Below are 23,311 nucleotides of genomic sequence, written 5' to 3'. Positions count from 1 at the left end.
TCCTGGTTAAAAGAACATAAAAGTTCCATGTATTGCCAGTGCTTCTCAGTCTCTTTGCTTACATGGACCAAAAGTGATGAAACTACTTTAAGCTTTTAAATCTATAGGATATACAAAGACAGATACATGTATGACTCAATAAGCTTGCAAAATGGATTCAGGACCAAAATAGAAAAGAATTGACAGGATCTAGAATGAGTAAGTAGAGGAACTCTGCCTGGTTCCTGTCTGCAGTGAATCACAGCTCCTTCAATTTCCCTTTAATTCACAGCTCCAGATTAAAAAAACCCAACTTGATAGAAGTAAACAAAAATAGAAAAAACTCCCATGTTTTTCCAAAATATATTTAAATGTTATACAGAAGAGACAGAGAGAACAGGACAGGGTTGTGTCAGGAATGCTTCTGCTCTGGTTTTTCATATATCACCACTGTGCATCATGTACTTGAAGCCTGCAGAGTGCAGGGATACCTGCTGGTACCAGCTCTTGCTAGGCCAGGCTAGTCATACCTCCAATTCACTTCTTCACCTCAGAACTTCTGCTTTGACAAATTAAATACTTATTTTAAAATGTTTTCAAATTAAAACCACCATAGTTGAAGTTCTCTTGCCAAGCCCATTTTCCATATTTCCCAATGCATTCTCCTCAAAGAAATGAGCACACAAAGCTATAGCCACATCTCCTGAGAAATGTCCACTGGCAACGCAGGTAGGAATTTGAATCCATGGTTTTCACCTTTGGGAGTAGCTGGAGGCTGCTCCAGTGCACAACATCAGATTGACAAAACCTTCACAACAGGAAGACAACACTCTGAGTTTTTAAACTGGTTGTACACATATGACATTGGTACTACAAAAGTTTATGATCTATTAATAGTCTCTAAAAACTCCTTGAACTATTAATTGCTTCTAATATTTTTCCCTCCCTTCTCCATATGTAAAGCACATCAGTGCCATATGTAAGAAATCAGCTGCTTGGAGCAGTAAAGTGGACACCAACTCAGTGTTCCTCACTTTGGGCAGCTGAAAAGCGAATCTGATTTTCAAAACTGAGTTACACAAGTTCACAAACAATAGGTCAACAAGTGGGCACCCGAAGGGCCAGGCAGGACTAAATCCTCTGTGGTGCCCAGCAGGTTGGGATGTTGATGGTCAGAGCAGGGACCAGTGTTCAGGATGCAGCTGGGATTGCAGGCTCCCCCTCAGCATCATTATCAACACAACTGCTGAAAACAGACCACTGGGCTCGATGGGCCCCTGCTCTGACCCTGTAGAGTCAAATCTTCTGAAATCACCACAGAAAAAATCCCCTATGAACGTTCACATAAAGGCGCACGCGACCGCCCCGGAGCCGCCTCCCTGCCCAGGCTGGGTCTGTTTATTCTGGCACCCAGCTCCCAGCACCCACCCAGCTCCTGCACAGGATGTACATAACAATCCATTGCCTGCTTTCCACTTTTACCCATTTGAAGTGTTTTAGTTTGGGCTATCCTAGGCTCTTCAAACTTCAATGAGGATTAAAAAGATTTTATCTCATTTGAAGGAAAAAGAAAATGTTTCATTAGGAAATAGGTAAAAGCATTGTAAGAATGCTCCAAACTGCTTATGTTCCCACAGTACTTGAAGCCACACACAGGACTTCTCAAACTACCAGATCACTACATGACCAAGAAGTGAACCACTAAGTGCATGAGAAGGAAGTGACTCAGACTGAAATTCATAAAGGACAGCAAGAATGGGACAGGATTTCCGCTTGCAGCTCTTTTTACATGGCAAGGCTCCTTCAATGAAAAAAAACCCAACCCACAAAAAACCCAACCCTGCTCCCTCCTCTCCCATTCAGCTTTTAAAACAGCTCTGCAGAAAAGCTAGAGTATGGATTTTAAATCAGTCCCTACATCATACCTCCAAGCCTTCTGTCTGTACATGAGACCATCCATCATCTTACCACTAACAGAATAGTTACTATATTTTCAGACAATTATAAGCCATCAGCTTCCTTTTTTTTGCCTTAATATGGCATATTCCAACATAACTAGAAATCTTCATTTACAAGTGCACCTCCCAACATAGCGACAAGATGCTGTCAATGGAAAACATCAGAACTGCACTTATATCCCCAATCTGAAACTGTTAACATCCTAGTAAAAAGAGGTTCTGATGTTATGTTACAGATCTAGCCCAGGACAAGAGTGCATTATAGAAACAACGTATTTTTAATGTACCATCATGTTGTTCAGAGCACAGACTGACAGAGCGGAGCACATGCTGGGTCCACAACTGAAAAAAAATACTCCAGAGTAATTTACTTAAATTCAGTCCTATTAATGATTTATCACCCCACTTCTTCCAACAGTGCTGAATCAGCTTTTGGGGGAACCCCTGGTTCTCAATATTGGCAAGAGGGAATAAGCTATTGATATATGGCAGAATTTTTCTTGAGCACTTCCTCAAATGTCATAGGCATAATACATGCAATGAGTGTAGATTTGGATGGAAAAGTACATTGTTAACTTAAGTATCTCATGTCCTGTGATTTATGTCATCCCTTTTCAGGGAAAAGAGCAGAGCTGTCCTTGCATTGTACACTGAACGTTTTCTTCAATATTATTCATAGGATCATTGAGTGGTTTGGTTTGGAAGGGACCTTAAAGACCACATAATTCCAACAGCCCTGTCCTGGGCTAGATCGGGTTGCTCAGAGCACCATCCAACTTGGCCTTGAACACTTCCAGGGATGGGGCATCTACAGTTTCTCTGGGCAATGTGTGCTAGGGCCTCACTACCCTCACAGGGAAGAATTTCTTCCTCATATCTAATCATCTTTGAGTTTAAAGCCATTCCCCTTGCCCTTGTCACTCCAGGCCCTTTTCAGAAGTTCCTCTCCAGCTCTCTTGGAGCCCCTTTAGGCACTGGAAGAGGCAGACTGAAGAACAGAAACTCCCATCTTCCACTTTCCTGTCACAAACATCACTGTGCAGATCATATTCCTCTCCTGATTAAAGCAGACACTCAAATTGCCTCTCAGAGCATCAGCTCAGGAGAGGTTGGGACTGCTGGGAGAGACACCTCCTGCCATCAGTGAGCTCCTACCCATGCTTCCAGCACCAAGGCAGCTTCCAAGACTTTTCTTCCAACAGCCTGGTCCCTAAGGAAGGCAATCACTGCCACACTGTAGCACTGCCCACAGGCTGCGTTCTGCATCAAACACAGCTTAGGTTGAACAAGGGTCTGCTCCAGCTGTGTCCAGGGCTCTCAAAGCCTCCTCCCTTCCCAGGAGCTGGCTCACTGGATTGCTCTGACATCCAAACACCTAAAAGAAGCATGCCAGCTCTACTGGATAAACACACACACACACACCACAACCAGCTATGAAATGGTACACTATAAAGCACATCAGAATCCCCAGTAAATAATTCATGTAAACAAACCCCTCAGCTCCAGTTCTCCTTCACGTTACAGTAAAACTCATACATTCCTACTTGCCTCTTGAGAGTTTTTTGGCTAAGTAGTTTTCTAAATAAAGACTCTTATTCCCTACAAATTTTATATATATATGCATTTATATATATTAATAGATTTTCCAGGTTATTCTGCAATTTTGGAAGAAGCCACACAGCACCATCAAATTTTTAACCATTAGCAGGCTTGAACTGATACACATCCACAAAACCTTTAAGTTTAAATCCCTTTGCTACTTGTTGCTTCTGACACATTCATTTTCCTGTGTATTCTAAACACACTGTCATCCTAGCAGAACAAATCAAAACTAGCAACTGTGCCCAGATTGCTGTTAACTCTCCCCCCAATTACCTGTATGGCCATGTTAATCAGGTATTCATCGATAAATCCCAAATAATTCAAGAAGAAACAGAGAAGGTAAATATAAAGCAGAAGATATTATTAGGAGCTTACAAATATCAAGTGGAAACTTATTTTAGCAAATTGCTTGGTAAGAACCTTTAAGAAACCTCCGTGACCTTTCTGCAGAAATTTGCATATAGGTATACATGTATGACTCTAATAGTACACGTTGATGTCAAAGAGCTCACTTTTTTTTCCTTTTAATATGAAAAAAACTTCTCCTATTCCTGCTTTGGCCATGGATTTTGCTGCAGGGCAGTCCGATGTGACTCCTGGGCTGCCATCTCCAGGTGGAGACGCAGAACCCAATTTTAAAAAGGCAGGAGGGTGGGACAACAGATGTTTATTTGCACAGCCTCCTGTTCACAGTCTGGGGGGGAGGACTCCACCACTTGGTGTTCCCAGTTTTAAGGCACCCTCTGGCTGACAGACTGGATGTGCTGTAGCCATGACTTCACTGATTTTGCTGGCATTTCAAAAGTGCTCACGCTCTTCAGCTGCAGCACAACAGACTAGTCCAAGACAACAAATTAGACAAACACGGGGGCTGCAGGAAACCTTTAAACAAGATTTTTTTAAAATTAAATCTAGATTACTTTGAAAATGATCATCCAGGCTGACTCTGTACCCACTGAAGATACATTGTGAGGCTTAGCTGTTAAGACTACACTTTATTCCAGGTCTTTCACACACGTGCCTCCCAACCCCTCATGTATTCCACCTCAGATAAACAGCTAAACATAAATAAGAATACTAAAGGTCACATAAGCTGATTGACAAGAAATAACTAGAAAGTCTAATGCAGTGATTCATTTTCTTGGATTACAGCATTCCCAAATACAGCTCCTTGTTAATTCTAAAGATGCTGAAGCATGTCTGCAAATCCTCATTCCTTACCGTGCCAGCAGCAATTTTTTCCCCCCCTTTGGCTATTGATTTAGTTAGTTTTCATGAATATTTATTTCAGTTATGTCTCACAAGTAAAAGTACACGGCCAAATAAATATACACTATAGATAGATAATGGAAAACTTATGTCATATGCATAAATTCACACAAGAGATTTCAGAGTGTACTACATTATAAATATCCTGGACATGTTGGGTATAAGCTTGGTTACTACATCAGAGTTTGTTAAGGCAGCTGCAGCTGTAACAGTTAGCAAAGAGACAGGCAGAGATGAGAAAGGCTGAAATGTAGAATATTAAGCTAAATTCAGGTAGAACTGTCTGTGTGCAGAATGGCTGGTGATAAATGAGATTTGATTACAATAAAACTTTACATCGTTCATTTAAAGTTTTACATTTTTAAATGGTAAGCCTCTGAAAACACTGAAGAAAATTATTTCAAAAGTATCCAGTATTTGATATGAATGTGAAGTATTTGACCCCTAATTCCAATGGCTAAGATTAAGGAATTTCTTCTCAATTTTCTTCTGTTTCAATTAATCATAGTTCCATTGAACTTTCACATTAAAAAACTTGTTTTTTCAGCCATCACCTCTAAACTTTGTAATAACTTTACTAGGGTTTACCCAGCAGATGCAAAGTAATAGCACCCAGTAGCCAGGTTTTGGTTATAGCTCAATTGTCCATAAAGATTTTTTGCAAAGTGCCAAAGATGCCTCTACGAAAAGCAAAACAAAACTCGAGACCTTGCCCACAAAATGCGTTTCTGCTTCCAACAGACAGAAAGAGAATGATGCTGCATCTCCCAAGGGAGTATTCATGAAAGATGGGGAGGCAACCAGATCACCTCACAAAACAAAGCCAGTATAGCAAGCTCAGTGTCTCTGTGTAAGTTCACACTGAATTAAGGCGGGCGGCAGCGGTCTTTGGCACGGTCACTCGACCTGCACAGAGGAGGCCGTAAGTCGGAAAAGTGCAATAAAAAGGAATTTAAAAATAAACAAAATCTGTCTTTACCATGTGGGTCTTGCTCATTTGACTTGGGGCTGCTCCTCGCCCTGCGCTCCGGCTTCTTGGCGGCCGGGGCTGCGCCGCCGCTGCTCGCGCCGTTGTGGCTCTTGGCGTAGCCGTTGTACACCGTGGTGCAGCTGCCGATATGGCTTTTGTAGATGGAGGAAGGGGGGCTGTTCAGGCGGTTCTGCCGATCGATCTGCCTGTCTTTGAGTTTTTTGTGCTGTGGTTTGCTGTACTGATCCTCCCTGGTGATGTAGCTGGACATCCCGTATAGTGGTATGATTTCTGAAAACGGAAAGAGTTCACCTGCGTTAACTTGGAACAACAAAAATCACCGGAATATTTTTTTTTTTTTTAAGGAAAACAGAATTCCTGACTTTCTCCAAACGAAATCACTCCAGATGTGCCTGGAGATTTTATAACAAACCAATTTTTTTTTCTTAAAAAAAGCTTTTCAGTGGGACTGATGATCTTTTTGTATTAACTGTGCTCCTTAGACGATAGAATTTCATAACTCTTTGGGTGAGTGTGTAAAATACAGCAATTAGGGTGATAGCTTTTCCCCTTCTTTTCAGTCTTTGTGTTTCAGGGACACAGATTTCAAGCAGAAATCCATGGAGACTGATCTTCAGGAAAAAGCCTTCATAAGTTCAGAGCAATTTAGCATTTTCTTCCCCAGGGCCTGACTGGACAGAACAAGCTGAGATGTGCTGGTTTCAAGCTGCCATCCCTGATTACATGCAATTTAATTTCCCAGGATAAATTGACTTCACAATTCTGTCAGCTGTGCCGCCTAAGCAGAGAAGTGCAACATGAAGTGGAAGCTTTAGGAAGTAAAACTATCTAAAAAAAGTTTGAGAATTATCATAAATATCATGACTCTAAGCTAACACAGGTCAGCTTCACAGTATTTTCTGCTTTTCTCTATCATTCAGTCCTCCTTTTTGAGCTCCACTTCTTGAGTGTGAACCTTGAACATATTTGAGCCCAAAACAGTTTTGTCTTTGTTAGCAAAATAACAATTGATACTCGATATATTAGTCTTTTTTCCTATCTCCATTCAGAAGTTATGGTACACACTTCTGATGCAAACAAGCATCCCATCCAGCTGTTCAAGGCCTGTTTGTAAATTGAGATTGCCATGTATGCTGTATTATAATTTTTTCAAGCTTTTTCAACTAGCCAGATTTTCTTTGGTATGCCAGTGCATCTTGGCCTTCATCTTTCCTTATTTCCTTATTTGTATTATCACAGCAACTAGCTGACTAAAACCAGCATGCTACAAATAAATGGTGTTTTTTAAAGTATAAGCCATTGCACAACTAAAGGGAAGCAGTGGATTAACACTCATCAGTACAGCATTCACCAATTATTTCAGTGTACAGGTACAAGCAACCAAGGATTTTGTTTTAAATTTTACTCTTAAGTTGAATCAGTTTCTTGGCATCTCCAGGCTACAGAAATATTCAACATGTAGTTACCCAGCAGCTCTATGTTTCCTTTGCACTATATTTGCATGCAAGACTTTGTCAGGCAATATGATAAACTGCCCTGTTCCCTTTTCAAGTCCTTCCCTTATGATTCTGGATGGCTACACTATCCCACCGGGTTCCTGAGCTTCCCACTTCCTCACTCCCAGTACAATGAAGTTAAATGTAAGCTGTAAGGGTCCATTCCTCACAAGGTCTGTTGGACAACATAAAACTCAAGAGGTAGCATCTGTAGATGCCTCCTCCTCTCTTTTTGCCTCTTCCTTCCCACTCCAGCAGAACCCCACTTCTGGTGACATGACTTAAACATACTCTTTAGAAAGGGTTTTAAGTCCAGGTAGTTCAGCAGTAACGTAAATCCACGAATCCTGAACCCACTTGCATGTCAAACATCTCAAGTAGCTTTGTAGATTACTTTTTTGTTTAATGCTCTCTTTCAGATTACACAAAGACTTATCTCCTGGGTGGCAGAAACAAGCAGTACATAGTTCAGACAGAAATATGTCCCTTTCACTCCTTTCCTTGCAATTGCTTCCTCATGGCCTGATTAGGGTTGCCATGCTACCCTTTGGTTTTGGACAATGCCTTGCAGTGACTTAGTGCACAGTCTCCACTAGAATAACAAACAGAAAATGCCTGTTATTTCTTGGAAAACCACAGAAATCACATCAGGGCCAACAGGAAGCGGTATCCGGCTTTTCCCACTGGAAACGATCCATGTTAGGATCCAGCACTCTGCATCCATCGTCATTCCAACCCAGGACTGACACATTTTGTCTCTAGGTTTTCTGTACAATGCTGCATCGTGACACAGCAAGAACAACATGACTCATGTCCCTAGTTTGGAGCACTGGATGAGACATCTCTTCCCACTGGATTCACAGATGAAGTTAAAAGTGGTTTTGTTTCTGCAACTTAGAGTTGCAACATAGGATTGCCTGGTGTTGCCACTCTCTGGGATGGCTACAGCCCCCTGCTCTGGATATTAAAGGAGACTCCATCCATGTAGACAAAGCCACACTACAACTTCTCCACTTCATTCCTACTCTTGGTTTCCCTATCCCTTAAAACTTGCTGAACACAGGCGTGAAACACCAGTACCTTGTTCTCCGTATATTGTCGGGGGAAGATGATGTTGTGGGAAAAACTGTGGTGGCATGTCCCCAGGTCCAGTGACAGGAGGATAAAAGGCTGTATGCGAGTTGTGGATGAAATGGGGGTGGTGTGTCAGGTATGGAGGTAAGTGATGGGTTGGTGAGATGGCCGAGGGGTAGCTGGGGGGGTAACACTCCGGAGACTGCGGGGTGACCACCACCCTCCGAACGCCCGTGTTGTCTTCTATCACCTGGAAGGGAAGGCAGGGAAAGGAGCACGTTATGCAGCATCTGAACCAGGCACATTTTTAAAACAGCACTGTTTACGCTTTGTTCTCCCATTGCAAAACAGTTGGTCCTTAGGTTTACTTTCGTGAATAAACACATTTCTAAAATTAATATCAGCAGAAATAACCACAGTGGTGATGTGGCTTCTCCTGGAGACTCAGATAGCCACACTAATCACTGGGAGTTGTGCTGCTGCTAGTGATAACTATGTGGGTAAGAGACAAAATAAATAACCTGCATTTAGGGAGGAAAACAATTGAAAAAGGAACACAAAGCACCAAAATAAGTGTACTGGTTGGAACCAACCTTAGATTCTGCCCATAAAATTTCTACCATGGATTTTGACAGCACTCCGAGTACGGAGTTAGTAACACTTGGAAAGTAGCTGGCACTGCTACTGCAAAAAGGTTGCATGTGTGCACACAGACAGGTACTCTGCAGGAACCTGCTGTATTGACAGACATTTGCAAAAGAATTGCTCTGTTCATAACAGGTATCTGTTCAAGACAAATCACAGGGCAGAAGGATTGTTTCTGCTACAGAGCTGGTCTATACATCCACACAAATCCACTCTGGGATATGCATAACTTGGCCCCCAATGCCCTAGTCAAAGCATGTAAAAACAGATGTAGGAAGGTGGGAATGTGCTTAGGCTGAAAAATGTTTTTCAGGTTATAATTTTTCCAGAGTTATATTTCTGGAGAAGAGTCAATCAGCCAAATTTCAGTCCAGACTTAGGAGCCAAGTTTTTCTTGAAACTCATTCAAAAAACTTCTGCCACTTCTGAAATTTAAAAATACAACCACATAAGAACAATTACAATCCCTTTGACTCTGTAATGCTGACGTGCACGAGGCAGAAAAGTGTGAAGGAAGCATCATTTAGTTTCACACAAGAAACAGGTTGTTAAAAAGCTAATTTTCTCTAAACTGACTGATGACACACAGATGGAATAATATCTGTGATGAATGTGTTGTATGAGTGAATGTGCATCAAGGGCACCTGCTGCCACTCTCACTGATTACCACCACCAAGAGCTGGAGTCATCCACTCCCCCACAGCACCAGCAGAAGAGACTCTGCTACAGATGCCAATGCTCCAGCGACTCTCATCACATCAGTGTTTTATCCTAAAGCACAAAGAAAAACCTGTACCCTGAAGCAAAGGAACAGCATGGGCACGTGGCTGTTTCTGCTGACTGCCACAGAGGACCAGCCCTGTCTCAGGGGCAATGCCCACAGCCATGAGAGGAGCTGCTCCAGCAAACACCAGCTCATGCCTCAGGCATCAGCTGAGCACGGTATCACAGGGTAAAATTCAACTGGTATTAGCTGACCCAATTTCTTCCTTGGGGCATGTGTGCCCTTAGGTTATATGAATTTATAGCTGTTATCTATGGGATGCGATCACAGACAATTCCTGTCTTGGCTGGCCTCCTACAGAAGACAGCTTTCTATAGAAAGCTAATTCATTCATTTATAACTGATCTTTCACATTAAAAATGCCAGAATAGTAATTGTTTAGCTCAAGATACTTGATTCTATCCTCTAAATTTACAACTTCCACTAGCAATTTGTCGGCTGCTAGCTTTAAATTTCAAAGACTTTACAGAGTTCTCTAAAGACATCTGAACCTCAGAGATTTAAATTATCATGTCCTTTTAACTGCTGCCTCCCACCTCTGCTACTGGTTCTACTCTTCCTCCACAGCACCACTTGTCCTGGCACCAGGTTTCAAACCTACACTCCGAAACCTGGAGAAAAGGGGAATCCTTTTCCATTTAGCACATATTTGAAAAACAGAACTACTTACCTAGGACTGTGCACAGAAATGATGGATTTAACTCTTAGACCATGCTGTAATTTAATTGAGACAGCAAGTTCCTAGATCCTGATGTGAAAAGTTTTCATCATGGCTTTAACTAGTCCAAATCTCAAAGACAATTCCTGTCTTCCAGGCTTACAAGTTCTTATCTGTGCATCTAGACCAGCTACATGTGTATTCTGTGCTCTAGTGAAAGATGAGTATGTTAAAGAACAGATTTAGACAGAAAACTTATACCCCAAGTAGCACATAATGTAAACCATATTTAAAATTATTAGGCTTCAGTTTCCTGAAATATCATCTATAAAGCAGGGAGCAAAGCTCACAGTCCTGTCAAAGACCTTTCTGATGAAATTATCCTGCTAGATGGAAACTATAAAATATCAGCAGTACTGAGAGAAAAGCCAGAGATGAGGGGATAGAACAGAGTACTTTAGTTGGAAGGGACCTACAATGACCACCTAGTCCAACTCAAAGGATAGCCAGCCTTCCAAATCACTTTCATCGAAAAACCAAGACTAATATCTTTTATTTGCTTCCTCCCAGGCCATGAATACTGACAGCATTCTTGTTATTCCATGTGCCTACGTTACAAATGAACACAAAAACACAGAGGACCTTGGAAAAACACTTTATTTCCCTACTCTACAGGGTATTTTCTCTCTAAACTAATAATTACAGAAATATGTGTAAATTTCTGAAGGTGCACATGCAATCTATGTGCACAATCTATGATTAACAAATCATAAAATTGGTAATCTGATTTATTATGCACTATACACATTAGGTAGCTACAAGGACTGTAGATAGCCCTTGATTTGTAAAACCTGCAGTGGGTAGATTGTGATAGTGCCATTCTGGAAGACAACAGTCTCTCAATTCATCAAAGATAGAAAAAATCAGTTTTGATCCAGTAATGAAAATAACATAACTTAGCAGAGAGGTTAAACTTTGCTATTTAAAGAAGAAATCTGCAATTCCTTGTATCTGCTTAAAGCTGTTTGTCACAAAGATCATAAATTCATCAGGAAACACACTGCTAAACTGTCTCTACTTCAGTGCCAAGAAGCAATGAAATCCTAATCCCTGCTGAGGTCTCTAGATGCAACTGGAATGTTAAAATTGCTATTACTAATTTTAGCAGTTTATATTTACAGAAAACAAATAACTCTGGTCATCTGGCACCAAGATATAAACTTTCACTATTTTGCATTCTTTTCAAGCAGTTACTAGGTAAATTGTCTTTTGCTGGTGTAACTGGCATGCCACCTCAATAACAATACTATTATAGCATAGTTCTGTGTGGGTTTTTTCCCATATTTTAGGGAGCTTAATTGCTACGTGAGGTAGATGATGATCTTTCAGGGCAGTCTGGGTTAACATTACTCACACACAATAAAATTGCCTCCCCCATTGGTTGCCACATTTTGAGAATGCCATTTTAAATGTCATTTTTTTTCCAGTGAAGATATCGCTGTAGTAACTAGAGATAATTCGTGTATTCAAAGTACATCACACTACTCACATTGTTTCATCTTTCTCTACTGAAATTTAATATTACACTCCCAGGAAAAAGACAGGCATGTTAATTGTGCACAGGTAAACTGTACCTATATTTTGTGAGATCCAATTAAAGAAATGCAACCACTCTCATTCTGTAACACACGTTTACTGAATGGGTTTAATATGGTAATATGCAAGTAATTTCCACTTGCTTTCAAAAAAACCCAAACAACCCTTATTTGACTTAAATTCAGTGTGCTAGATTCAGCAAGGACATCTGGAGCACTACCACTGGGTGGACCACAACCAATGCTTCAGGAATTTCATAAATTAATTTGAAACTTCATTCATAAATCAATCTGTACCAGAAAACAGTACAGAATGAGCTCATCCACAAGGAACTTGGATGTCAACATTTTATTTATTCACTTAATTTCACAAGGATGCCAATCCAAGTTCACGCCAGTCCTGGCAAGTTTGCATCACTATCTTTAGCATCCATCAGTATTAAATCAAACACCAGATTAAATCTATACCTTCAATGTGGAAAATACACAGATGAAGATCTAGAATGCTGGCAAGCATGTTGGGGTATTTTAAATCTACAGTGATACAGTTCTTCAGGACCAATGCTCATCAACTTAAAAAGATAATAACTTTATGGCTTGCTCCATATGAGAATTGCACAACCTTCCTTGTGTTCGAAGCTTTAATGAGGGTCCTCCTGTTAAAGGATGTCTTGATTAATTGCAGTCTATAAAAAACCCAGAAAAGGTCTGTGAGCAGTAAGCCACACAAAAACAAGGAGTTTGTGACTAAAAGCTGATTCTGGTCAAACATGTTTTTGCAGGAGAACATCCCCCTTAGGGGAGAGGATGTACCCAAGACCGAAATCCTGATTTTCAAGGATGTGAGAGAATTTCTACCATTTTAGATGTCATTTAAAGACATTCCTCTATCTAGAAGTTATGCTGTAGTTCTGTCAAATACCATGTTTTTGATGCAGGGATACTGAACTGCAGGACAGGGGCTCAAATTGCACAGTTCAGACTATACAACCCCAACATTGCCTCCTGACCAAAGGAGATTTTTCAACACTATGTGCATCTCATGCTCCAACCAGTAAATTAGTCCTTTAGTCTTGAAATATCTGTGGCAGAGACTACATATTAAAATATCTGTAAATAAAATCAGAAGTGGAGTTTCAAGCCAGATTTTCATATCCAACTACATGCAACTAATTCCTCAAACTCCAGTGGAATTGCTCCAGATTTATTTTGGAGAGAGCAGTCCTTAGCCAACAGCATTAAACAAACAAGTTCATGATCGTGCTTTTTGATATTTCCATTTTTCTAGTTCTCCTTATTAGAACACTCCAAATCCTCCTTTCCTTCTCCTAAACATACACTGTGAAAAGCAGAAACAACAACCCATGAGGATGTCACCAAATGTAACAGCTTAGCACCCAAATCATGACCTTTAATCTTCCAAATATGCTGACACCAGGGAGCTCGAGCGCCCTGGGAGCCAGAGAAGGCATCAGGCCACAGACCATGATGACAAGAAGCTTCCAGCAGAGTGGGTTCCCAGCATGTGCAACAGAGAAACAATTCAGAACTGGAATGGGCATTAACAGCCTGTGTCTGGCTCCTAACAAGTCACAGGAGTTGCTCCTTCAACATTCAGCAGTTGAAGCCAAAACTGTTGACATGGCAGCATTTAACACAGATTCCTCTACCATGTCACCTTCCACAACCACCTTTTACACCAGCAGTACTATCCACCAAGAGCACAGCAAGGACCTTCTCACGTCTATATTTAACTAACCCTTAGTCCACAAAGAATTGCAGGGACATGAACTCTGGTCTGATAGTTCCTATCTGCCAGAGTTGCACAGAGGTTTGTCTGCTGAAAAGGAAATGCAAAATAGTGGCTGCATAGAACAGGTCTTTGAAAGCAAAACCATAACATGACAGATTTGAACTGGTGGTATGTGTCTGTCTTCTATTTTTTTTCCTGGAATTTTTCCCACCCTGGCTAAGCCTCATCATTGGGAACACCTCCTTAACATCAACAAACCCAGCTTTTAGTCACAGCTCTTAATATGGTCCTTGAAGTCTAGAAACAGAGTGTAACTATGTGTGTACTTGCAGGGCACACATCCTCTTGCCAACTTTTCGCTGATCATTCTCCCAGTACTGGAGAGGCAATGAAGAACCACCTTAACCCAGGGTTGTGCTCATTTGATAACTCAGGTAATATTTAGGGCTAACAATCACAGCTCCAACAGGCTTGGCATAACAAAATGCTAAAAGATTACATGCCTTTTTTTAATAGGCATTGTTATTTCTCCACAGGGGTATTGTGTTCTGTCTGACTCTTACATGTACACTTTGGGGACAAATCAAACCAAAAATCAAATATATTTTGACTGGTATCTCAGAGTGCATTAATTTGCTTTATGGCTTTTCCCCTGCCATTTTGTGTTCTCTCTGCTAATCATAAAACAGTATTTTTAACTATGAGGCAAGAGACAAAAGCAAGAGCAAATAAGGCAGAGACATTTACTACAATGAAGTACTAATTTCATTACTACAGACTTTCAACTACTATTTCATATGGAGGCCTGAAAGGCAAGAGGCTTGCTCACCACACAGCAAAACACATTCTGCTGTTGAAAAGCACCAAATACAGAGTTTTCCCCTAAAAGTTTACAACATATTTCCAGCTCCTTGGAAAAATTGCTTCATAAGAGGGTTTTTGGTTGGTTTTTTTCTGGCTAAGAAACTACTTAAAGGCTTCTTTAGTGGAATTATTATGGTGCCCCACAAAAAGCATTACAGAGCAACTGGGCTCAGACAGAGATACAGCTGGAAGACTTTCATCCCTCTGGTTTGGAAAGCATTCCAATTATCCCCAACCATTTATCTGAGCACAGAGGTGGAGGGGTATAAACATTTTAATATTAAAAAGGTGTTAAAAGTTATTTCAAAAGAAGAATAAATCTTTAGGAAAACCTCTGCATGATATGGGTCAGTTTATTAAATTAGGTGAGCCCATGAGGAGTATTAAACAGCAAATGCTGTCAAAATGTACCCCAACCACTCCCCTTGGGATAACTGAGGAGCAGGACCACCCTGTGGTGCTGCCTTCTCTCCTAGGTTGGCAAACAACTTCCTCCATACTTGAAGCATGTTTTCACTCTGTTCAGAAGTTAAAATACCACAGAGTGATTGCAGTATTTTGTGGGATTTAAGTATGACGCCATCTACAATTTTTCAGAATTACACAAGCTCACATGTTTCCTGGGGAGGGGAAGAGATTCCAGGACATCATTTATTTTCTGCTTAACAAGATGCCAAAATATATGTATCACAAGTCCTTATGCTATTCATCAAGGATATTTGAAATAATTTGTACATTTTTAATGAAGCTTTCAGTCCACGTCTCAACGAAAATGGTGAAATTACTGGATTTATTGTATTGTTCACAGCTGTTGTGCCTTATATCAATCGCTTTTTCTTTTTCTTTTTTTCTTCCTTACCTCAGAAAGAGCCTAAGCTTTGCAGAAGATGGAAGGAACAGAAACAGTCTGGTAATCTGAAGTGGTTATTTACACAGAAGAGCAATAGCTGTCCAAGAGTTCCAAAACCCAACAGCTCTGTGAAAAGCTTTTTCCATTTTTCTATAAATAAATAATTAAATCACATTTGTTCTTGAAAACACACCAAACCTCCCAGAGTTTGGTATGCTGCAAGATTTCTACTAAGAAAATACTGAGGATCAACAGCATATTTTATAGCTAGAGTGGCTCCTTCTCTCACTTCCACTAGGAAGAACTTAAGGTGTCATCCAACAATGTGGAGTTCTCTCCCCCTCTCACAAAGGGAGGAAAGTTGCACATATGGGCTCAATCTGTGTACAGAGTTTTTGCTAGTGCTAAAAAAACCAAATCTATTACACATACCAGTGTGTGAAGGTGCACACACATGGTTACTTGTGCAAGTGTGTGTGTACTGTCAGTAAAGAGGAGTCAAAATGTGTACTACCATTTTCATTAACATTCTAAATTAAACTTCAGCCAAGCAGATTTCTCTATCTGGATCAATGCTATTGCTTTTATATGCATCAGAGACATACCTGTGAGATATAACCAGGAGGCACATGAATAGGGGGAATGGATCCATTGGGTGACATCATGGGAACCTCTGCTGGTCCTGACAGAAAGAGAGTAATAATATATCAGTTTTTTCAGTAAAAAAATAGCATAATTGCTCAAAAAGACTAAAAATAGCTTTATTTTTGAAGCCTGCAATAACAAAATGAGCAGCTCCACTAATTTCTGGTATATGGAAAATGCCTCACGCCATCATTCTGAGAATAAGATCATTGTTCAATGACTTTACCATATATTCTGCTGAAATAATATTTTCATCATAAAACAGCTAAAACATAGACCTTATATTACCCACTGATCAACTTATACAGCATTAAGCAGTAACACAATATGTCCTTTAGCAGCCCACAATTCCTATATTGAAATCTGGTTAAGTTATTCTTGTCGAAGGCACAGGAGCAGGGAACAAAGTAGAAACTGTGCAGCCTGGAATTAGGCAGCTCCCAAGGAAAGTGTCCAATTGTAGCAAAAAAAAAAATCACATATGTGAAAAACTATCTATCTATTTAAGAATGCACAAAGACCAAATTCATTATCTCAGCTATTCAGACTAACCTTGGAATGTGGTTATACAAGCAAGAAGCTTATGGTTTCCACTCTGAAATCCAGCCCTGAACATGCAAGTTCCATTTTGAGGCACTGCGTACAAGTACAACAAAGCAAGTGCCATAACCACTGGGCTTTTGCAAACAGAGCCTCACAGCTAAAAGAAAGTGTCTAGATAAAATGGAAATAGTTCTCTCGGCTGCTCATTGATTCACCCATTAACATCGGGAACATCACACAGAGTTGTCAGTAAAATGAACCCCCCAAACATCAGACAGATGTTTGCAATGAGAGTTTACTACTTTGAAAAGAAAAATTATTTTCATTCTTCCTTATTACATATTAAAATCTGACATTAACCTGTTAATTAGCCCATTTGACCCCATGACCAAACTCTTGAGAAGAGCTCAGCAAGACTCTGCTCCTTGTCACTGCAAATTGAATTTTAGCTTTGACCAACAACACAAGAGGTAACTTCATCACCTTCTCTGATGGAGAAGCCATCTCACATCTCCAAAACATATCACGTTCTAGGGAAGGAAGCTGAACACTAAAACACATGAAGGACTTCAGGCACAGATGGTACCTAATGGCCTGTAGGAGTGACTGCTCCTAAAATTTAGACAAATCTAATGAAACCCCCAACAACAAAGTGAGTCACAGTCTGTTGCCTGATATTAGCAAAACCAGTCCACATTAAATTAGCACAGTCATTCCCTCTCCATCTGCATTTTTATACTCCTCAAGCTCCTCATGGTTCAATCAGCAGAACATCCCACCTCTCAAAACCCAAGTTACACACAGGAATCCATCTGAGTTATTTTTATCTCCTCTGATCCTGTTTTGTTTTCACTATCCAGTTATTTATAGTCTAATCAGCACCTACAGATTTTACTACTCACATCTAGATGTGAAATATGGTAATTCATCATCAAGTGTATAAAGCACATGGAAACTCTGGAGTTTAAATAGTTTGGGTGCATGGTCTGCTGCACTTAATTCTTCTCTATACTTAACTAAGTGGGGAACTTTACCCTATACTACAGGCCCAGCAAGGGGAAAGAAGTTATTACTTCTTATTATTCAGCTCATATGGGCTGCCCCTCTACTCTATAGCCCTTTCAACACTATTTGTCTCCCCAGACAGCCAACAATTTTAGTGTCAATGGAAAAAAACTTCAGCCTGAGCAGTAAGCAATTATTGGGAAGGAGCTGCCATCTAAATGGCTCTATTTAAATCCATCAAAAATATGAAGTGACAACTGGTTCAGAAGGAATTTTACAGAAATATAATTTGAATAAATGTGTTTTCCTTATAAAAAAACATTCCCGCAAATTTCTTTGGAGGAATATAGTTTTTTATTTCTCTCAGAATCTACTTTGGTCTGTACACACTGCCAAGTTTCACTCCACAGTAAGCTGGACAGTATAGCTATAGATAACTGTACATCTATATGTAATGGTCAATACTGGTGAACACACACTGACACTTTCTGGGGGATTTAATCCACACTTGATTATCAAGAGCTGTTCAATTCTTCAGGAAAGAACACGACTGAGACTAGGTAAAATGAATAGTTAACAGTTACTGACTCATTCCTTGTCAGTGGTTTCTCAAACGTGAAAAACTGCAAGAAAAAAAGTCATCGTAGAATAAAAAATCCTGGGTTCACCATTTAAGTAGACAATACTTTAAATGTTACATGTAAACATCAGTTAATAGAATGAAACTTTAATGTATAACCTGCTTCACCCCCTCTCCAAAACACTGCCTAGTTATAGTTGTATTGACCTTAGCCAATCTTTCTCGAAAATAGCTACTCTGACTTGGAAACAAACTTAAAAATGGAACAGTTTTGGAGTTTCTACATACAGAGCAAATAAGACTGCACAACAAATAAGAAGCACTTTGCTCAGAGTGCTTCATATCTGTCCTTCCAAAGCCTGTGCCAGCTGCTCATATGGACTAGTGATCTACTTGCAGGAAGAAATCAAACTCCCACACCGATACTGTTGACTGTAACACTTCCACTCCAATAAAAAGAAATAATATTGTGTTTTATCATCAAAACGTGCACCATGCAAGATGAGTCTTAACCTTGTGCATGACCCACAAACTGTTAAAGTCATTTGGGTAACAGGTCTTAGACTGACAGCCTGGTGATTTGCAGCTAGATTTTGTTTCCAGTGCTTTGATTTCAGGGTTAGCCAAATGACTTTAGCATACATTAATGCATTCCTCTCATCAAGGGTATCAAAACAACTTCAAGCAGTAGCAAGTGAAATACAGACCCCAACCTCCACGGCATGATGAGTCCCAGACAATTATTAAAGACTCTTCTTATAGTCAAAAAATTCTCTAATTAATACTAAAAGAAAGCAATACCTTTTGTTTGGGTTTTTGAGGTTTGGGGTTTGTTTTGTTTGTTTGTTTGTTTGTTTTGGGGGGGTGTTTTCAGTATTTTTGGTTATTTCAAATCATTTTGAACTGTTAAAAAGCAGAAATTTAAAGAAGGATGTTCCTCAGTTGCTTGTACTCACAGGACGGATATAAATAATGTGTACTCTTGGGAACCAGAACTTTTCAAGTTTTAATTGAAGCTCGTGGTTCAATATAAAATTTACTTTTAATGAGAAAAAGTCCACCCATTCTAACACAGATGCTGCACACTGGAATGAGCTCGCTCTAATACTTTTCAAACCTGTTAGCAAGCAGAGGCTGTCTCCTGAGTGCCTAATGAAACTGAGCCAGCAGAGCTTGGTCACCTCTGCTGACAAAGCCAGAGAGCAAATTCCACCCCGAGGTCCCTCACTGTGAATCCAGCACATCTCCATCAGCTCCTGGAGGGCTGCCCCAGAATGCTGGGGTTGGATCCATCTAAAGCACAGGTGCAAGGAAACGATTCCTGCTCCTCTGAAATAAGGGGAAAAGCAGAGGAGCCACCAGGCTGAAGGCACTGCAGTCCATGTAGTCAGGCAGGTGAGAGACTCCACTAGTGCCCAGATGGCAGAGCACAAAGTTTTCCTATTTCTAACACGTTAATAATTAACAGACAATAAAAGAAGCCACTCAGTCATTTATTGTGGCAGAGATAATTAACAGCTTGACACCCCAGTCAGAGCCTGTCCTCCTCTTCCAAGCCACATGCTCTGTCTTTTGTGCTGCTCTGTCACTCCTCTGACCGCATGGAAGCTGATTATTTTAACCATTTTAGATAACCAAAAAGATTCTGCAAATCTATTGCCTTTTTAAAAAACACTTGCACGCTCAGTCTAATGGAAATGATAACCATTCTACTCCTTCTTGTGCTATGGTTTATTGGGTGAAGCTGCACATCAAAGCAGAATTCCCTTGCACCTCCGTCTCCCTCTTTCCCTCCAAGAGAATGTTTCTGTCACACAGAGATTGACAATTCTTCTGGCCATTTTTATTCCTTCAGGAATAATGTCACAATGTACTTGAGAAACTTCTGGCCCCAGGTTTTCAAGGCTAATTATAGCCTTGGTCGCAATCCATGACACTTTCAAAATTCTTGTATAAAACCAGTTTTGGAATAAGTATGCTTTTCTCTTGTTCCCAAGTGACCTTTTATGCATGCATTAAAGATCACTTAAATCAGGTTTTTTTCCTTAAATTTTAGAAGCCAAAATCTGGTATTTCAGTTCCTCCAGCTATACTAACACATATTTCCTATTTCTTTCTTTCCACGTAACACTATAAAGCAAAGAAGTCACTTTACTACATTATTTTCCTTAGTGCTTATAGAGCATTGCTTTTTTCTCTCCATTACTAAATTATGTCCCCTGTAGAATGTTCTGCTCATTCAGCCCCAGCACATGGGCATGTTTTACTGGACATTTCTAGTGACTGCTTTGCATACTAAAAACAAATCCGACCAGGCTTCATTATAAAGTTCCCATTCTGAGAGCAGTTACTGAAAACTCCCACAACTTCAGGAATTTCTCAGCTCTGTTTCCAGCAAACACGTACCAACTTACCATTTCACACCACAATACCTGCAACTAGCAGAGAAACAATATGAAATTTAGTGATTTTGCACTTTTACTTTGAAATTTAAGAATCCTGTATGTTTTAATAACAAGAACCTACTGAACTAGCTAAGTGGAAAATTAAATCCAGGGTAATAAGTGCATTATATTTTATAAAGCTTAACAGTTATAAGTAACCCATGAAAAAATATTCTGCCTCCCCCTGATTCACAGCAAAACAGGTATAACATCTTTCACACGGGGGAACTTCTCAGGAAGTGAATCTATGGAGCAAGAGGTGTGACCGAACAAAAAGGAGAGATAATTAAAGGGCAAATTGGCCTGCTTTGCTAAAACAAATGACCCAGGGCTTGCTGACCTTGGCTGGGACCCAAGGGTTTGCATTTTCACATGGATGAGCAGCTGTTCCGGAACAATTTCCTCAATGAAACAAGCACAAACAGGCTCTCTCTGTCAGGAACACGTGTCTTCTCCCTCCACTTGGTTATTCTCAAAGAAGTTTACGGACCAAACAAGGTGATGACAAGGAAAACAAAAAAAAATCTTGGATGCTTCCATTCATCTTTCCTTTGCAGCAGAGCTGTGGTGAGCTTTTTTCCCACCCTTTCAGCCTCAGCCTAAAAGTGCTCGTTAGCACAAGCAAACACAAGTGTGTCAGACCACTTTGTAAAAACCTTTAAAGTAGGACGTGATGAGCTTTCACATACAAACATCACCACAATTTTTAGGTGCACTCTCTCCTAGACAAGAGCTAATTCATTCACTAACTTAACTCTGCTCACGTATGGTACAAGGCAGAGGAAGAGTCAACTCCCAGGTGTCTACTTAAGTTCTTAGGACGCAGGGTCTTAAATCTGCTGCTGATCAAGATCCAAATACTTTGTCCTTCAATGAGTGTAAATTTGTATATTAAAGCAGTTCCACATTAGAGAGAAAAGAAGGAGCAGCTTTCGCAACACTTAGTGCTTGAGGGGATAAAATGACAGCTTTAAAAATATCTTTGGAGAAGTCTGGAATGACAAAGAAATCCCCCTCATGCTGCATTCAACGTGGCAATGGCACAGCAGTGGAAGGAGTTAAAATAATGTTATCAATAACCCTGTGCTTTGATAAATGGTAAGGAAAGTGTCCAGCACTTGGTTTTCACCATGGCACCAGCTCATGCCTGAAAAAGGCAGCACACAGTTTTATACTGCTTATCCATACAGATTTGACAATATTTTCAAGACAACCTCATCTACACACAGAGATGTGAATAAAAGGATGCCTGCCACACGTCCATTCCCACTGCCTGGCACCTCAACTGGTTATTTTCTATTCACAACACAGTTTAGCTGTATGAAGTAATTCTTTCACCTTTTAAGAGTACAAAAAACATTACCTAACCCCTCAGGTTTAACAGAAACTGCTCCATGGATTTCAAATGATCCTGGATCCTGCAACAGATGACTGCTTAAATGCAAATGAAATGTCCAAAAGAAAGAAAAAAATCAGCCTGAAGACTCCTGCACCTGCATGGCTTAGCCACTGAACACAGTCAATTCTGTAGATGCAAACACAGTGTTTGACAGAGGAGACTGAAGCACTTTTGATGTAGTTAAAATGTGTTTCTGAAACTCCTTCTATGACCCTTTTATGGTTTTTTTCCATCTTTTCTAAATCCTGCGCCTAGATTAGGAGAGGCTACAAATGTAACAATCCTTTACCCGCTCCCCCAGGTTATCAAGTTAATTTGCCGTAAACGTAATTAAAAATGAAATGCAAAATCGATTTAAGTTACAAAAACCACATTGGTGTCTTGTAGCTTCATTGTTCCATCATTATTAACATCGAACTGCAAATCCCATATACTTTATGACACATTCAACCCTTGGACCTTCAGCCACAGACCCGACAGTACCAGCCAGGCTCCAGTCTGGGTTTGACTGATGCTTTCAACATGTGCAGACAAACTCACTGAACCAAACATCAAATCAAGCCACTCAGAAATCTGTGCCAGACGCATCAAGCAGACAGCTCCCCGAGCATTTTCTGGTTTATTTACATGACGGCACCTTTGCTGTTTACACGGGAGACTCTTGAAAGCCGTTTATTTTACCAGTGTTTGCTACTTGACCTGCTACACACAGTGGGGAGGCTCAAGCACATCCAACCTGGAGTTAAACAACAGCTTTAATGTAAGAACCACAAGATTCCTACTCAGCAGCGTTTGCAGTGTGTGTCTCCCAGATGTTGTATTCTGGTTTGGGGCATATTCTAGAAATAATACAGTAACCCATAAAAACAGGAAATTAACTAAAAACTATCCCTTGCACCAAACATGCCCTGTCCAGAGTTACCCCAATACTATTGCAACTGAATTCCAAGAGGAAGTTCGGTTAAATGCTCACTTTTATCCACCACCGAACTATGAATTAATAGCTTTTCAGACATCAAATGTTTGATGTTTCAACCATGAAATGTTTTACATTTGGAGAGAGTCATCCTGAGAGTGTAAAGAGCTGTCTCACTCCTCACCTGCCACCCTGCACCCTAGTTTTGGGGTTCATCACACTCCACTAATTTAATAAGCAGAGAAAAGCCCAGAAAAGGTC

The 23,311-nt window shown here is 40.3% G+C and overlaps 1 protein-coding gene across 2 annotated transcripts in view; it reads right to left on the bottom strand.

Moving 5' to 3' along the window:
- Positions 1 to 23,311, bottom strand: part of FNDC3B (fibronectin type III domain containing 3B) — a 191,757-nt gene that overhangs the window by 81,606 nt on the left and 86,840 nt on the right. For both annotated transcript variants that reach the window (XM_051781696.1, XM_051781697.1), the window contains exons 4-6: positions 16,124 to 16,200; positions 8,376 to 8,619; positions 5,788 to 6,069 (exon numbers count right to left, since the gene is read on the bottom strand). In XM_051781696.1, coding sequence (XP_051637656.1) covers positions 5,788 to 6,069; positions 8,376 to 8,619; positions 16,124 to 16,200 — 603 coding nt within the window. The remainder of the gene's footprint in view (positions 1 to 5,787; positions 6,070 to 8,375; positions 8,620 to 16,123; positions 16,201 to 23,311) is intronic.

The sequence above is a fragment of the Manacus candei genome, unplaced genomic scaffold (assembly GCF_025592945.1).
Source record: "Manacus candei isolate 608988 ecotype Guabito, Panama unplaced genomic scaffold, ASM2559294v1 h1tg000015l, whole genome shotgun sequence".
Classification (NCBI taxonomy): Eukaryota; Metazoa; Chordata; class Aves; order Passeriformes; family Pipridae; genus Manacus; species Manacus candei.
This window is presented reverse-complemented; position numbering and strand designations above follow the sequence as displayed.